The following is an 18,367-nucleotide window of genomic DNA, read 5'->3' on the forward strand; positions in this document are numbered from 1 at the left end:
GGACTGTGGGCAAGGATTGCGTGGGGAAGGCCCATGCCAAGGGCAAACTAACTCTTGACCAAGTGCGCCCAATACGCCAACATCATGGCCAACACGGTCTTCCACCAGCACAACCAACTCAAGACCGTGAGGAGGCACCCGAGGCCTGGGCATTGGCACCTCCGGGATGACATCATTGCCCGGGGCAGAGACCTGAGGGATGTGCTCGGCACGAGGGGTTTGGAATATTGCTGGACAGGCCATCGACTTGGTGACAAACACCTGCCGGGCACCAGGACACCAGAGGCCTGGAGAGAGCTGGATATTAGACCATAAGACCATAAGACATAGGAGCAGAAATTAGGCCATTCGGCCCATCGAGTCTGCTCCGCCATTCAATCATGGCTGATAAGTTTCTCAACCCCATTCTCCCGCCTCCTCCCCTAACCTTTGATCCCCTTACCAATCAAGAACCTATCTATCTCAGTCTTAAATACACTCAATGACCTGGCCTCCACAGCCTTCTGTGGCAATGAATTCCATAGATTCACCACTCTCTGGCTAAAGAAGTTTCTCCTCATCTCTGTTCTAAAAGGTCTTCCCTTTACTCTGAGGCTGTGCCCTCGGGTCCTAGTCTCTCCTACTAATGGAAACATCTTCCCTACGTCCACTCTATCCAGGTCTTTCAGTATTCTGTAAGTTTCAATCAGATCCCCCCTCATCCTTCTAAACTCCATCGAGTGTAGACCCAGAGTCCTCAAACGTTCCTCACATGTTAAGCCTTTCATTCCTGGGATCATTCTCGTCAACCTCCTCTGGACCCTCTCCAGGGCCAGCACATCCTTCCTGAGATACGGGGCCCAAAATTGCTCACAATATTCTAAATGTGGTCTGACCAGAACCTTATAAAGCCTCAGCAGCACATCCCTGCTTTTATATTCTAGTCCTCTCGAAATAAATGCCAACATTGCATTTGCCTTCCTAACTACCGACTCAACCTGCAAGTTAACCTTAAGAGAATCCTGGACTAGGACTCCCAAGTCGCTTTGCACTTCAGATCAATGTTGCAGCATTGAAGGGCCCAGGACTCCGGGAAGAGCTCCAGGCCGGGTTGCACAGCGTCCCGGAGCGAGTGCCCCACCACTGAGGCCATTCCCATCCAGGCAAAGTGGGAGCAACTCAATTTCGCTGCCCGAGATTCGGACCCAGGCCCCCAGAGCGTTACCCCAGGGTCTCTGGAATACCAGCCCAGTGACAATAGCACTTTGCTACCACCTCCCCACTGTCAGGGGGCATTGAAGAGGTATTGCTGTGGGTCTGGAGTCACGTGTAGGGCCAGACCAGGTAAGGACAGCAGATTTCCTTCCCTAAAGGACATTAGTGAACCAGATGGGTTTTTACGATGATAGTTTCATGGTCACCGTGAGACCAGTGAATGTTCCTGAGGCTCCAGCCCTTCCACACTGGGAGAGCGGAACTGAAACAGATTCATCCCTCACATCCTCCTCACCCCCTCACACCCTCCCTCTCACACCCTCTTCTCCCCTCTTGTAGTGGACGGTCCGGGACTGGAGAGAGAGGAGAGTTAGGGGGAGAGGGGGTAAAATACAGGGAGGTGGGGGGTAAGAGAGATGGGGGGGGAGAGAGGGAGGGAATACATGGTGGGGACTGACACAGAGGTGGAGAGGGCGGCTGAGAGGGGGGGTAGGGGAGTGATTTGGGGGGGAGAAGGCAAAATAGGTGGAGTTAGGGAGGGGAGCAGATGGGGCCAGTGTGATGTGGGTGAGTGGGTGGGTGGGGGGGGTGAGATAAAGGGGGAGGGGAGAAGTGGGAGGGGTGCAGGGTTTGAGAAGGGAAGGAGCTGGGGAAAGGAAGGGGGGGTGAATAGGAGAGAGTTAGCGGGATAGGGAGTGGAATATGGGGAGAGGGGAACAGGTTGGGATAGGGGTTGGCACAAGAACGCTGGGAGCAGGAGTGGCCATTCAGCCCCTCGACTCTGCTCCCCCATTTATTAAGATTATGGCCGATCCGATTGTGGTCTCAAATCCGCTTTCCTGTCTGTGCCCCTCCCCAGCCAACACACCCACCACCACCCCCCCAACACACCCAACCCCCCCACACCCCCCTCGACTCCCTTGTCTAACTCAGTCTTGGAATATATTCAGTGACCCAGCTCCCACTGCTCTCTGTGTAAGCGAATTCCAGAGACTGACGACCCTCTTGAGTGGGATCTCCCTGTGCGGTAAATGGCTGACAGTGGCTATTCTCCTCTGCCTGTATTGTGTAAGTGCCAGGTGGACTGCAACCTGTTCCGTGGTCACTGTGCTAATCCCAACTGTGACATCCCGGCAGCTTCTGTACTGCAGTCAGAGCCAGTCAAACTGAGCATGTGTGAGATACCGAGAGAGGGAGAGAGAGAGAGAGAGAGCGAGAGAGAGAGAGAGACTGCAGCATTACCTTGGAATATGAGCCCAGAGATGGGGGAGGGGAATTCTCACATCGACAAATGATTGGACTAGCACGGAGAGAGAGAAGGAGACGGTGGTGAGAGAAAGAGAGAGAGAAAGGGAAAGCTGGAGAAGGAAAAATCAAGGAGGGAGAGAGGGGATGAGAAGAGACAGAGAGAGAGAGAGAGAATCCACTGAGAGAGGAAGAAAAATATAGAAAGAGAGAGAGAGATAGATAGAAAATAGATAGAAAGGTAGAGAGATAAACTGATAAAGAGAAAGTCTGGGATAGTAAGACCGAGAGACTAGAGGGAGTGAAAGGCTGGAGAGATAGTGACGGAGAGTGAGAAATAACGAAATAAATAGATAGATGGAGAATTAGACAGATGGATAGATAAATGCTCCGATGAGAAGGGAGCGATATAAAGGAAGCAGCTGACGAGAGGATAAAGCCGGGAGGGCTGGGGGGGTGGGGTGGAGGGGTGTGGGGGATTGAGAGGGAATCGTTGAGCTGTTGAGAGCTGGAGATTCCTCAATGTTCGTGTTTTATTCTTTATTTGTCTACATATTCTACACGTTGTTGAAGAGGAAGCCGGAGGATGAAGCGCTGGAGGCAGGAGATGGAGCGAGTGGTGTTCAGGTATGTCACACTGTCCTGTCAGGCTGGGACTCGCTGTGTAAATCACCAGCCCTTTCAATCGACAGCCCTGAGGGAGAATCCGACCCATTCTGGCAGAGTCAGCGTACACCGAAACACTCACCCTTTACAACAAACCTCACCCTCACAGCTTTATCATGTCATCAGCCAAATAATAAGTGTTCATTAAAGAATAAAAAACAGAATAAAAGGGACAGTAGCAACATGGATACAAAATTGGCTGGGTGACGGGAGACAGAGAGTCGTGGTCAATGGATATTTTTCGAGCTGGAGGGAGGTTTGTAGTGGAGTTCCCCAAGGGGTCGGTATTGGGACCCTTGCTTTTCCTGATTACTTATTAATGATCTAGAGCTTGGTGTGCAGGGGACAGTTTCAGAGTTTCTGGATAATACGAAATTTGGAAGTGTTGCGAGCTGTGAGGAGGGCAGTGTGAAACTTCAAAAGGACACAGACAAGGTGGTGGAGTGGGCAGATAGGTGGCAGATGGAGTTCAGTGTGGAGAAATGTGGCAATGGGGGAAGAACATGGCGAGACAGTATAAAATAAAGGGGACAATTCTAAAGGGAGTGCAGGAGCAGAGGGACCTGGGTGTATATGTCCATAAGGTGACAGGACAGGTGGAGAGAGCAGATAACAAAACAGATAGTATCCTGGGCTTTATTAATGGGGACATAAAGTACAAGAGCAAGGGGGTGATGCTGAACTTGTATATCACACTAGTTAGACCTCAGCTGGAGTATTGTGTCCAGTTCTGGGTGCCTCATTTTAGGAAGGATGTAAAGGCATTGGAGAGAGCGCAGAATAGGTTCACAAGAATGACCCATTTCCACCTCCATCATATCCCCTGACTTTGATCCTGTCTCGGCTCATCCGCTAATGAAACCCTCACTCATACCCTCGTTACCTCTAGAGTCAACTATTCCAACGCACTCCCGGCTGCTCTCCCACGCTCTACCCTCCAGGAATTTGAGGTCATCCAAACCTCTGCTGCCCGTGTCTTAACTCACACTGGGTCCCATTCCCCTCTCACCCCACTGTGCTCACTGACCTACACTGGAACCCGGTCAAGCAACGACTTAATTTTAAAATTCTCATCCTTGTTTTTAAATCCCTCCATGGCCTCCCTCCTCCCCATCTCTGTAACCCCCTCCAGCCCCACAACACTCTGAGATCTCTGCACTCCTCCAATACTGACCTCTTGAGCACCCCAAATTTTAATTGCTCCACCATTGGTGACCGTGCCTGGGCCCTAAGCTTTGTATTCCCTTCCCTACAACTCTCCACCTCTCTACCCCTCTTCCCACCTTCAAGACACTCATTAAGCTTTTGGTCATCTGATCTAATATCTCCTTATGAAGTTTGGTGTTAAATGTTGTTTGATAATGCTCCTGTGATGCACCTTGGGTCATTTTACAACATTAAAGGCTCTTTACCAATGTAATTTGTTGTCGAGATCTGTGTTGAGGTGAAGCTACAAGGGGGAGTTATGGTAAACCTTTATAAATCCCAAAAGTCTCCATCGACATCACTGTGTCAGCCAATGAGCTGGAGGCGAGGTGGGATTTACAGCCAATCAAGTGGAGCCCTCGGCAAGCACACTGTGTTTCCAGGGATCCATTTAATAAGAGCCCTTACAAACTGCAGCAAACAGGAACCCTGCCGAAATTCGGGTGTGATTGATAGAAGAGAAAGTCCATCACCATTCCGGCCTCACTCAATGGCCAGGTGTTGGATCCTGGTCACCGGTTTGTTGGGACTTAGGGATCCGGGTTGCCTGGATTGTTTTGCGATGGCCGAGTTGGCACAATGGGCAGAGTTGACCAGCGGACAGTTCTTAGGTGGAACACATTCTGTTTATTTACAAAGGTATTCAGCAGTTACACTTGTGCGCTTTCAACTCAAACCCTGTCTCCACACTTCTGACTCTAACTCAGGCTACTGACTACAGAGGTAACCCACGCTACTGCTCTATTGGTCACATAAGATCATGTGATCTTCCTTTATAACGTCCTTCTTAAAGGCATACTACACATTACATAAAACCATAATTACCACATCCCTCCCCCTTTACTTGGAAACACATTTTACATTGACAGGTACCATTTTCTCAAACTAGCAAATTATTTGCACATTCAGTCTTTCTGGGGGAGTTTCCTTTTGCGTGTGGAACGTCTCAGCTCCACAGATCCAGATGTTTTGTCAGGAACCTGCTTCCCTGGTGTTGTCTGAACAACAGGTTCTTCAGCCGATACCTGCAGGTACAACAGACACAGCGGATATGCCTGTACTGGGTTGAGTTCTCTCAACAGGAAATGCTGACTCGGTGGTGATGACTGGCGGAATCATTTCTTGGTGATTTGTTTCTCTCCTCCTGATATGATCCACATGTCTCTGAATGACTCGACCTCCCGCTTTCACATGGTGAGAAAGAGGTCCAGTAACTGCACTTATTTCACCCGATAACCACTTAGGTCCTTCCCCAAAATTCCTCACATATACCGTCTCTCCTACGGTAAATTTCCTGTCATGACTATGCCAGTCATGTCCAGTTTTCTGGCTTCCCTGACTCCTTTCCACCTTCCCCACCCCCCCCCCTTAATTTGGCGTTACTAAGCTCAATCTCGCTCTGAGACAGCGATTCATCGACAATTCCTCAGGCTGTTGTTGTGTGAGGGGTGGTTCTATAATGAAAAAGAAAATGTGTTAGCTCGGTCACTATGGAGTCTCCGGTTAATTTCTTCATGCCTGACTTGAATGTTTGAACTGTTCTCTTGGCCAGTCCATTCGATGAAGGGTGAAGTTTTTACATGAGTGATACCGTTGAGACTAGTAAACCATTGAAACTCAGCACCCGTAAATGCCGTGTCATTATCAGAAATGACCACTTCCAGGAACTTTGACTTAGCTCCTCCGAGACATTGGTGTGTTCACCTCATATGTGTCCATCCATCTTGAGTGAGCATCAACAATGAGCAGAAACATTGTTCCCATGAAAGGTCCCACATAGTCAATGGTTACCCATGGCCTTCCTGGGTGTAACAGAGCTGTTGAAGGTAACTTATGCAATTGCTGACACTGCACATAATTCTTCATTAAACTCCCTATTTCTCCATCCATCCCAGGCCACCATAGATAGCTGGGTGCTATGGACTTCATTTGGGAAATTCCTGGATATGCACTGTGTAATTCAGTCAACAATGGCTTTCTTCCTTTTGGAAGAACTATCACTCGTGCTCCCCACAATAAGGTGCCATCCTGGCTGGTTATTTCATGTCTTCTATTAGAATATGGTTCCATTTCATCAGACACATGTTCTTGTGACCAACCATGAAGACCTTGTTCTCGTACTCTCGATAAGACTGGGTCTCGACTTGTCCAGCCTCTGATCTGTCCAGCACATACCGGAGATGAATCTGAGAAATTCAACAACAAAACTAGATCTTGTGGAACTGGGACACCCTCATCTTTCTTTTGTAAGGGCAAACGACTCAGTGCATTCAGGTTTGCAATTTGATTTCCAGGCCTATGAATGGAAGTATACTCATACGCTGCCAAGCTTCTCTGTGCTTCTCTGTCTTCTTTCGATGGACCTTCTTCTTTCTGACACTGACTTTATTCTCACCTTCTTTTCGGCTTCCATATTGGCCAGACTAGTCTCAGGTGTAAGCTCAGCTTGAGTGAACTCACTGGTTGAGTTTTCCAGAATGTCACCATCTGTCTGCTTCTTAGAGAATTCTCTGACTTCTGCTTCCAAAACCTCTTTGGTTTCACATAGCTGCTTCTTCAACTCCTCTACCTCCTTTTTGCGTTGGTGTACTGCCTCCTGGAGAATTAAGCATTGCCGTGTCTTCTCTGCCAACTCATCCTTCATTTTACTCAGAGAAGCACAGAACTCTCCCTGTTTCTCTTCATACTTTTTCCAGAGGTACATACTTAGACAGGAGGGAAACCGGTCGTGTGTGAAGGTCTATCCACAGGTTTTCACTTTCCTTTTGGAGGTTGTTCACCTCGACCCAGACTCTGTCCCTCAGGATGGTCCCTCCTCGTTCTTTTTGCTGTCCTACCATGCCTTTGCTTGAAACATCCTGCGTTTCTTCAGGTTGCTGGGCCTTTACACTCTCCTTTTCCAACACAGGAATGTTTTCAGGCTTCCTTTCGGAGTCTCTGTGACAAATCAGAGTTGATTTCCCTCAGCCAGTCTCATCCTTGGTCCTCTGCCTCTCAATACCAACACTGGGAGCTTTGCTGATTGGCTTCCGTATTGGACAGTAACCCTACTTAAGCCTCTGACCTGAACATCTTCCCCTGTGTATGTTCTTAATTTGGCCTCAGTTCCTTCTAAATTCAGGTCACGTTCTCCATTCTTCAGATATCAGAAGGTCACCGTAGTGGAAGTTCCTGTGACCACTTCCATTCTAACAGGTCTGCCATTTACCTTCACTGTTACAAATATTGGTCCTGTCTCTCCAACCTTCAAATTAAATAACAAATAAATACCTGAATTTCTTATTTCAGGCTCTTCTACATTGTAGATCTCACTGGGTTTTTCCTTTTGTTTGAAAGTCTGCCTGACTCTTCCCTCGCACTGTCTCATTAGACGTCCATTTCGATGACAATAAAAACATTCCATTTTTTTAAACTGCCGATCATTATAAGGTTGTCTGTTTCCACCTCTGTTGCAATTATTCCTTGTTTTCACCGCTAAGTCATCTCTTTTTATGTTCTGGCTAGCGGTGGCTGTTTCCCGCTTCTGGGCAGAGCCTTTTCGCGCCCTTTTTGGCTGGGGTTTCCCGCCCAACGTGGAGGACAGCGCCATTTTGCGACTGTCTGCCCCAGGGCTCTATTTCTTGAGTTAAATTTGAAGCATTGCATCGTTACCGAGGGCGTTGGCTGGGAATGACCCTTTACGAGGTCCACCGAGTCATCAAAATCTTACAAATCTGGGGCACTGGGTGCCGTGAAACTTTGAATCAAGGTGTAGGCTTTACCCCCACATGTAGATAAGAGGATCGCTCGCCTCTTCTCTTCCCCTGCAATGTTGGTCGCTTGGAAAAAGAATGCGAGGCGTTTAATATAAGGAGACCAATCGTCCATGGCTGGAACGAAAGGATCAATTCTTCCAAATTACAGTATTCTGTGAGGGGATTCCTTCGACAGTAAGGATGGAAATTCTACTTACAATTACTGTGCGAGGTACAGCCCGATAGTGTTTCTCTTGATTTCTTTTGTTAACTTGTTTTATTCTTGAAGCCAGTTTATTGTATCTTGGCTTTATCCTCGCTTTTTTCTTGCTTTTTCCTCATCGCCAATTTGTTGGATCCTGGTCACCGGTTGGTTGGGGCTTATGGGTCCGGGTTACACACTTGTTTTGGGATGGCCAAGTTGGTACAATAGACAGAGTTGACCAGCAAACGGTTCTTAGGTGGAACACATTCTGTTTATTTACAAAGGTATTCAGCAGCTGCACTTGTGCACTTTCAACTCAAACCCTGTCTCCACACTTCTGACTCTAACTCAGACCCCAAACAGTCAGCGAGAAATAGAAGAGCAGATATGTAGGCAAATTTCAGAGAAATGTAAAAATAATAGGGTAGTAATAGTGGAGGATTTCAATTTGCCCAACATTAACTGGGTTAGTCATAGTGTGATAGGTTTAGAGGGAGCAGAATTCTTAAAATGCATCCAGGAGAGCTTTTTAAGCCAGTATGTAGAAGGTCCTACAAGACAGGGGGAGGTCCTGGACTTAATTTTAGGGAATGAAGCTGGGCAAGTAGTAGAGGTATCAGTGGGGAAGCATTTTGCAGACAGTAATCATAACTCTGTGAGATTCAAGGTTGTTATGGAAAAGGACAAGGATGGGCCAGAAATCAGAGTTCTAAATTGGGGGAAGGCTGATTTTAATAAGATCAGATATGATTTGGCCAGAGTGGACTGGGAGCAGCTACTTTTAGGTAAATCTGCGTCAGAGCAGTGGGACTCGTTCAAGAAGGAAAAAGGGAGAGTACAGGGCCAACATATTCCAGTAAAGACACAGGGTGGGACCAACAAATCCAGGGGACCCTGGATGTTGAGGGATATACAGGATTGGATAAAGAGAAAAAGGGAGGCTTATGGCAGACAATGAGGGCTCAAAACAGTGGAAGCCCTAGAGGAGTATAGAATGTGTAGGTGGGAACTTAAAAAGGAAATTAGGAGAGCAAAAAGGGGGCATGAAAAAACATTGGCAGGTAAAATAAGGGAAAATCCAAAGTTATTTTACAAGTACATTAAGAGTAAGAGGATAACTAGGGAAAGAATAGGGCCCATTAAGGACCATAATGGTAATTTGTGTGTGGAGCCGGAAGACGTAGGTATGGTTCTAAATGAATACTTTGTGTCGGTGTTCACAAGTGAGAGGGACGACGTGGGTATGGAAATCAGGCAGAAGGACTGTGACATAATTAAAGAAATTAGCATAGAAAGGGAGGAGGTTCTAAGTGGTCTGGCAGGCTTAAAAGTAGATAAATCTCCAGGCCCGGATGAAATGCATCCCAGGTTGTTGAGTGAGGCAGGGGAGGAGATAGCAGGGGCACTGGCAATAATTTTCAATACCTCTCTGGCCACAGAAGAGGTGCCAGAGGACTTGAGGACAGCCAATGTGGTACCGTTATTCAAGGAGGGAGGAAGGGATAAACCAGGGAACTACAGGCCAGTCAGTCTAACCTCAGTGGCGGGGAAACTATTGGAAGCAATTCTGAGGGACAGAATTAATCCACACTTGGAGAGGCAGGGATTAATCAAGGACAGTCAGCATGGTTTTGTTAAGGGGAGGTCATGTCTGACCAATTTGATTGAATTTTTCAAAGAGGTGACCAGGTGTGTAGATAAGGGCAATGCATTTGACGTATTCTACTTGGACTTCAGCAAGGCTTTTGATAAGGTCCCACATGGGAGACTGATAATGAAGGTAAGAGCCCATGGGATCCAAGGCAATTTGGCAAATTGAATCCAGAATTGGCTGAGTGGCAGGAAGCAGAGGGTGTTGGTCGAGGGGTGTTTTTGTGACTGGATGCCTGTGTCCAGTGGGGTTCCACAGGGTTCGGTGTTGGGTCCCTTGCTGTTTGTGGTATATATAAACAATTTAGACTTGAATGTAGGAGGGTTAATCAGTAAGTTCGCGGATGACACGAAAATTGGTGGGGTTGTAAATAGTGAGGAGGATAGCCTTAGATTACAGGAGGATATAGACGGGCTGATCAGTGGCAAATGGAATTTAGAACAAAGAGAACAAAGAAAAGTACAGCACAGGAACAGGCCCTTCGGCCCTCCAAGCCTGCGCCGATCATATTGCCCGTCAACTAAAACATTTTGCACTTCCAGGGTCCGTATCCCTCTATTCCCATCCTATTCATGTATTTGTCAAGCTGCCTCTTAAACACCCCTATCATACCTGCTTCCACCACCTCCTCTGGCAGCGAATTCCAGACATTCACTACCCTCTGTGTAAAAAACTTGCCCCGCACATCACCGCTATAGTTTTCTCCTCTCACCTTAAATCTATGTCCCCTAGTAATTAACTCTTCCACCCTGGGAAAAAGCTTCTGACTATCTACTCTGTCCATGCCACTCGTAATTTTGTAAACTTCTATCAAGTCGCCCTCAATCTCCGTCACTCTAGTGAGAACAATCCGAGTTTCTCCAACCTCTCCTCATAGCTAATAACCTCCCAGACCAGGCAGCATCCTGGTAAACCTCCTCTGCACCCTCTCCAATGCCTCCATATCCTTCTGGTAATGTGGCGACCAGAATTGCACGCAATATTCCAAGTGTGGCCTAACCAAGGTTCTATACAGCTGCAGCATGACTTCCCAGCTTTTATACTCAATACCCCTGCCAATGAAGGCAAGCATGCCATATGCCTTCCTGACTACCTTATCCACCTGCGTTGCCACTTTCAGTGACCTGTGGGCCTGTACACCCAGATCCCTCTGCCCGTCGATGCACTTAAGGGTTCTGCCATTTACTGTATAATTCCTGCCTGTTTTAGACCTTCCAAAATGCATTACCTCGCATTTGTCCGGATTAAACTCCAACTGACATTTCTCCACCCAAGTCTCCAACCGATCTATATCCTGTTGTATCCTTTGACAATCCTCTTCACTATCTGCAACTCCTCCAACCTTAGTGTCATCTGCAAACTTACTAATTAGCCCAGTTACATTTTCCTCCAAATCATTTACATATACTACAAACAGCAAAGGTCCCAGCACTGATCCCTGCAGAACTCCACTAGTCACAGCTCTCCATTCAGAAAAGCACCCTTCCACTGCTACCCTCTGTCTTCTATGACCAAGCCAATTCTGTATCCATCTTGCCAACTCACCCTCTGATCCCGTGTGACTTTAACTTCTGTACCACTTAATCTAGATAAGTGTGAGGTGATGCACTTGGGTAGAACAAACAAGGCACGGGAATACACGATGAATGGTAGGACCCTGGGAAGTACCGAGGATCAGAGGGACCTTGGTGTGCATATCCACCGGTCCCTTAAGGTTGCGGGACAGGTAGATAAGGTGGTTAAGAAGGCATATGGGATACTTGCCTTTATTAGCTGAGGCATAGAATATAAGAGCAGGGAGGTTATGCTGGAACTGTATAAAACGCTGGTTAGGCCACAGCTAGAGTATTGCGTGCAGTTCTGGAATCCGCATTATAGGAAGGATGTGATTGCACTAGAGAGACTGCAGAGGAGATTTACCAGGATGTTGCCTGGGCTGGAGAGTTTTAGTTATGAGGAGAGATTGATAGACTGGGGTTATTTTCCCTGGAGCAGAGGAGATTGAGGGGAGACATGATTGAGATGTATAAAATTATGAGGGGCATAGATAGGATAGACAGGAAGGGACTTTTCCCCTTGGTAGAGGGATCAATAACCAGGGGGCCTAGATTTAAGGTAAGGGGCAGGAGATTTAGAGGGGATGTGAGGAAGAATTTTTTCACCCAGAGGGTGGTGGGAATCTGAAACTCACTGCCTGAAAGGGTGGTAGAGGTAGAAACCTTCATAACATTGAAGAAGTATTTGGATGTGCACTTGCGATGCCATGGCAAACAAGGCTATGGGCCTAGTGCTGGAAAATGGGATTAGAATAGTTAGGTACTTGTTTGACCAGCGCAGACTCGATGGGCCGAAGGGCCTTTTTCTGTGCTGTAAACCTCTATGACTACTGACTCCAGAGTCAGCCTGCGCTATTCCTCTATTGGTTACATAAGATCATGTGATCTTCCTTATAACATCCATCTTAAAGGTGTACTACACATTACATAAAAACCATAATGACCACACGGGGATATTCCGGCCCAGTTATGGTGGGAGTTGTCGGGGGGTGGGATGCAGTGGCCCAGCCAAAAGCCCATTGACTCTCGGTGGGACAGACGGTCCCACCCAATGTATCCGTTCATCGCTGGTCTGGCCTCAGCTGGGGGATTGTGTCCAATCCTGGGCTCCACCCTTTCAGAAGGATGTGAGGGTCTCTGAGCGGGTGCACAGGAGATTGAGCAGAATGGTCCCAGGAATGGGGGGAGCTCAGTTACTGGAGCAGCTGGGATTGTTCTCCTTAGTAACGTTTTCAGATCACCGTCACACATTCTCCCACATTCACATCACCTCTCACACATTCTCCCACATTCACATCACCTCTCACACATTCTCACACATTCACATCACCTCTCACACATACTCCCACATTCACATCACCCGTCACACATTCTCCCACATTCACATCACCTCTCACACATTCTCCCACATTCACATCACCTCTCACACATTCTCCCACATTCACATCACCTCTCACACATTCTCCCACATTCACATCACCCCTCACACATTCTCCCACATTCACATCACCTCTCACACATTCTCACACATTCACATCACCCGTCACACATTCTCCCACATTCACATCACCTCTCACACATTCTCCCACATTCACATCACCTCTCACACATTCTCCCACATTCAGATCACCTCTCACACATTCTCCCACATTCACATCACCTCTCACACATTCTCCCACATTCACATCACCTCTCACACATTCTCCCACATTCACATCACCTCTCACACATTCTCCCACATTCACATCACCTCTCACACATTCTCCCACATTCACATCACCTCTCACACATTCTCACACATTCACATCACCTCTCACACATTCTCCCACATTAACATCACCTCTCACACATTCTCACACATTCACATCACCTCTCACACATTCTCCCACATTCAGATCACCTCTCACACATTCTCCCACATTCACATCACCCCTCACACATTCTCACACATTCAGATCACCTCTCACACATTCTCCCACATTCAGATCACCTCTCACACATTCTCCCACATTCAGATCACCTCTCACACATTCTCCCACATTCACATCACCCGTCACACATTCTCCCACATTCACATCACCTCACACATTCTCCCACATTCAGATCACCTCTCACACATTCTCCCACATTCAGATCACCTCTCACACATTCTCACACATTCAGATCACCCGTCACACATTCTCCCACATTCACATCACCCCTCACACATTCTCCCACATTCAGATCACCTCTCACACATTTTCCTTCATTCACATCACCCGTCACACATTCTCCCACATTCACATCACCTCTCACACATTCTCCCACATTCACATCACCTCTCACACATTCTCCCACATTCACATCACCTCTCACACATTCTCCCACATTCACATCACCTGTCACACATTCTCCCACATTCACATCACCTCTCACACATTCTCCCACATTCACATCACCTCTCACACATTCTCCCACATTCAGATCACCTCTCACACATTCTCCCAATGCTGAGAAATACCTGAGATTAAAACTAAACAGAGGCCAGTTTAAAAATGTCGATTTAATTTAAAAATAACTGGCCTGTAAAGTAGGACATGTTTCATTCTCTGTCAGTGGGACTCAATTAAACCCTTTACATCCCTGATAGAACTAAACCAGCACAAAAACACTGCCCCATCACAGTCACTGGATAGAATCATCAAACTGCATCTTTAACCTGATTCTGCTTCAAGGAGAACAATCCCAGCTTCTCCCGTCTCTCCCCATAATCATCATCCATTAATTCCCACTTGTTCCCCACCTGCCTTCTACTGGCTGTTCCTCCAGTAAAATCACTTTTGAGTTTTTAAAAAATTTCTCATGGGATGTGTCATTGGCTGGGTCAGTATTTATTTCCCATCCCTAGTTGCCCTTGAGAAGGTGGTGGTGAGCTGCCTTCTTGAACCGCTGCAGTCCATGTGGTGTAGGTACACCCACAGTGCTGTTAGGGAGGGAGTTCCAGGATTTTGACCCAGTGACAGTGAAGGAACGGTGATATATTTCCAAGTCAGGATGGTGAGTGACTTGGAGGGGAACTTCCTGGTGGTGGTGTTCCCATCTATCTGCTGCCCTTGTCCTTCTAGATGGTAGTGGTCATGGGTTTGGAAGGTGCTGTCGAAGGAGCCTTGGTGAATTCCTGCAGTGCATCTTGTAGATGGTACACACTGCTGCTACTGTGTGTCGATGGTGGAGGGAGTGAATGTTTGTGGATGTGGTGCCAATCAAGTGGGCTGCTTTGCCCTAGATGGTGTCAAGCTTCTTGAGTGTTGTTGGAGCTGCACTCATCCAGGCAAGTGGGGAGTATTCCATCACACTCCTGACTTGTGCTTTGTAGATGGTGGACAGGCTTTGGGGAGTCAGGAGGTGAGTTACTCATCGCAGGATTCCCAGCCTCTGACCTGCTCTTGTAGCCACAGTATTTATATGGCTAGTCCAGTTCAGTTTCTGGTCAATGGTAACCCCCAGGATGTTGGTAGTGGGGGATTCAGTGATGGTAATGCCATTGAAGATCAAGGGGCGATGGTTAGATTCTCACTTGTTGGAGATGGTCATTGCCTGGTACCTGTGTGGTGTGAATGTTAGCAGAGAGAACAGGGCAATCAGAGCCTGAGATATAATTCCACAGATTCTGGACATTCTGTTCCCTCACTCAATGAACCACTTTAATAATGGGGCCGGGGGGGGAGGGTGTGTTACCACAGAGTAACCTGTTACCTCACTCTGGGCTGAGAAATAACCAGGGGCAAGGGGCCTGGCTAATTTACTCAGCGTAGCTCAGGGACACTCTTCCCTGATGAAGAATCTCCGCCACTCGTCCACCTGAGAGCTGTTACTTCAGAACACAGGGCAGGAGCTTCAAAGCTGGGCATCCAATCAGCTCATCAAGAGATTACCTGCTCTGTGATTGGCCTGGGCAGCTGGGTTGTCGAAGGGATAGACATGTCGGACGACCAATGGCGAGCATGTGGGGGTGGGGCAGCAGATGGGAGGTCATGTGATGAAACCTCCTAGGAAATATCCAATCCTATCGTAACCATGGTCCACCCCCAACTGCACCTCAACTCCCCCCCTCGTTGGTCCCACCAACAGCTCATGAACAGGCTCCTGGGAACAGGACCCCTTGGAACAGGCTCATTGGGTTCAGGCCCCTTGGGATCAGGCCCCTAGGAACAGGCTCCTGTGAACAGTGCCCTGGGAAAAGGCCCATTGGGAACAGACTCCTGGGAACAAACCCTTTAGGATCAGGGCCCTTGGGAACAGGACCCTGGGCAGATCCCTAGGAATGGGTTCCTGAGAACAGGCCGCCATGCGCTAACCAGGCCTGCGTGTCGATCTGCAGCTCTCAGTGTTCATCTCCTCAACGTTTAGCCATCAGCTTACTCTGACTGTCTGGAATGACAGGCCGGGGATCCCAGGAGAGGGCTGTCGCCACGGCAACCAGCTGCACTGACCTAAATTAAAGACTCAGCAGAGCGTGGCTGGCCAGTGGGGAGGCTGACCTTTGAACCGGGGCCTGTCTGATTCCATCAGGCCTCCAGGCACTGATCCCTCGCTCCGCTCCCGGTGACTGGGAGCACACAATCCCTCCTGGGGCTCAATGCGAGGTCGCCCTGCTGGGCTGATTAAAGATAAGTCAAAGTATTTCCTAAATGGAGAGACATTACTGGAGGAACAGAGAGATTGTGGACCATATACAGAAATCAGTAAAGTCTCATTGACGGGTACAAAAAAGTTATCAAGAATCTTCATGGAATGTTGGTCTTTATCTGGAAGGAGCTGGAATATGAAGGGGAGGAAGTGAATGTGTATAAAGTTCTGCTCAGGCCCCGTCTGGAGTAACTGTGCTCATTTCTAGGCACTGCCCCTCAGGAAGGGGAGACTGGCCTTGAAGGGGGTGCAGTGCAGATTCACCAGAAGGACACGGGGGTTAAATTATGAGGACCGGTTGCAGAGTCTAGGCTTGTATTCCCGCAACAACCCTCTCCCTCCAAAGGCTGTGGACGCTGGCGACCCATTGACATTTTCAAGACCGGGATGGGTAGATTTTTGATGGGTAAGGGACCCGGGATCTGCAGCCAAGGCGGGTAAATAAGGCGCAGATCACATGATCAGACTGAATGGCAACAGAACACCCTCAAGGGGCTGAATGGCCACTTTCTGTCCTCAGGTAGAAATCGTTGCCGTTCAGTCTCTGCCTGGTGCATGATCCAAACTGAGGGGCACCACTCAGTCTAAGGATTCTTTTTAAGGTAACTCTTCAATCTAAGGGTCCTGTTTAAGGGAACTCTTCAATCTAAGGGTCCTGTTTAAGGGAACTCTTCAATCTAAGGGTTCTTTTTAAGGGAACTCTTCAATCTAAGGGTCCTGTTTAAGGGAACTCTTCAGTCTAAAGGTCCTGTTTAAGGGAACTCTTCAATCTAAGGGTCCTGTTTAAGAGAACTCTTCAATCTAAGGGTGCTGTTTAAGGAAACTCTTCAGTCTAAGGGTTCTTTTTAAGGGAACTCTTCAATCTAAGGGTCCTGTTTAAGAGAACTCTTCAATCTAAGGGTCCTGTTTAAGGGAACTCTTCAATCTAAGGGTGCTGTTTAAGGAAACTCTTCAGTCTAAGGGTTCTTTTTAAGGGAACTCTTCAATCTAAGGGTCCTGTTTAAGGGAACTCTTCAGTCTAAAGGTCCTGTTTAAGGGAACTCTTCAATCTAAGGGTCCTGTTTAAGAGAACTCTTCAATCTAAGGGTCCTGTTTAAGGGAACTCTTCAGTCTAAGGGTCCTGTTTAAGGGGACTCTTCAATCTAGGGATCCTGTTTAAATGTGGGGATCCTGTTTATGGGAACAGCCCAGTCTGATGAACCTGTATATAAGGATGGTTCATCCTAGGGACCCTGTTTACAGGCACAGATCAGCGTGGGTTACATATAAAATTTCCCCCATACGTTTGGGGCATCGAATCCAGTTAACCAGAATGAAAATATCTTCTAGTTTGATTTCCAAAGCAACATAAACCCAATAAACATGAACTCTTGCACTTATTCTGTTTAATGCAGCAGTAATTCAGTCCTGGTCATCCGGGTGTGCAGATCTCGTCCTTTAAATTTAAGGAATTAACTCTGTGCCTTACGCCTGACAGGACCAGGGATCTGTTTCCATGGAAACCAAGACGAGACCTAGGCTGCCTGAATGCTGTTTCTCTGTCAGGGATGACCTGTGGGCAGAGCTGATGGACCAGGAAAGTATGTGAAACCGTTTATTAAATATCCATTGCAGAATGGAGATGTCATGTTAAGCAGGGATACAGCCTGAAGTGGGTCAGCTTTGGCTCCCTGGGGGGCCTGAGTCAGGACATTGTCCGTCCAGGCCCCATGAGCTGAACCTGCCTCATCATCGCTTAGCTAAAAGTTCGGGTTCCGCGGAATGGCTTAGGGTTGCCCTCTGAAGTAGCCTAGTAAACCCTTCAGTTCATCTCAAGCAGATCCCAGTGGTTTGAGAAGAAGATCCAGTGCCCACCTGAGAAAACTGAGAATGGACAATAAATGCCAGTTTTGCCATCCCAGGAATGAATAAACAGACGTCCGCTGCGTAGGGACTGGTTAGTGAACAGATACAGAGGAACACAGGGACAGGAGGAGGTCATGCAGGCCCTCAAAACGATTCCTGTTCAACAAGATCACGGCTGACCTGTGACCTCACTTTAGAAAGTTCCACTTTCCCCCGACCCTCAATAACTACCAGTAACAAAAATCTATCAACCTCAGGTTTAAAACTAAGAATTGATCTGGCATTGATCACCATTCTTGGAAGAGAATTCCAAACTTATACCATCGTTTATGTGCAGACGTATCTCCTCATTTCACTCCTGAAAGTTCTGTCTCTTATTTCTAGACATTTCCCTCTT

The 18,367-nt window shown here is 47.6% G+C and overlaps 1 protein-coding gene across 2 annotated transcripts in view; it reads left to right on the forward strand.

The window, feature by feature from the left end:
* The first annotated feature begins 2,929 nt into the window (after positions 1-2,929).
* LOC144674903 (kinesin-like protein KIFC3) overlaps positions 2,930-18,367 on the forward strand; it is an 81,398-nt gene continuing 65,960 nt past the window's right edge. For both annotated transcript variants that reach the window (XM_078536042.1, XM_078536036.1), the window contains exons 1-2: positions 2,930-3,066; positions 17,603-17,705. In XM_078536042.1, coding sequence (XP_078392168.1) covers positions 2,962-3,066; positions 17,603-17,705 — 208 coding nt within the window. In that variant the 5' untranslated portion in view covers positions 2,930-2,961. The remainder of the gene's footprint in view (positions 3,067-17,602; positions 17,706-18,367) is intronic.

The sequence above is a fragment of the Cetorhinus maximus genome, chromosome 3, assembly GCF_964194155.1.
Source record: "Cetorhinus maximus chromosome 3, sCetMax3.hap1.1, whole genome shotgun sequence".
Classification (NCBI taxonomy): Eukaryota; Metazoa; Chordata; class Chondrichthyes; order Lamniformes; family Cetorhinidae; genus Cetorhinus; species Cetorhinus maximus.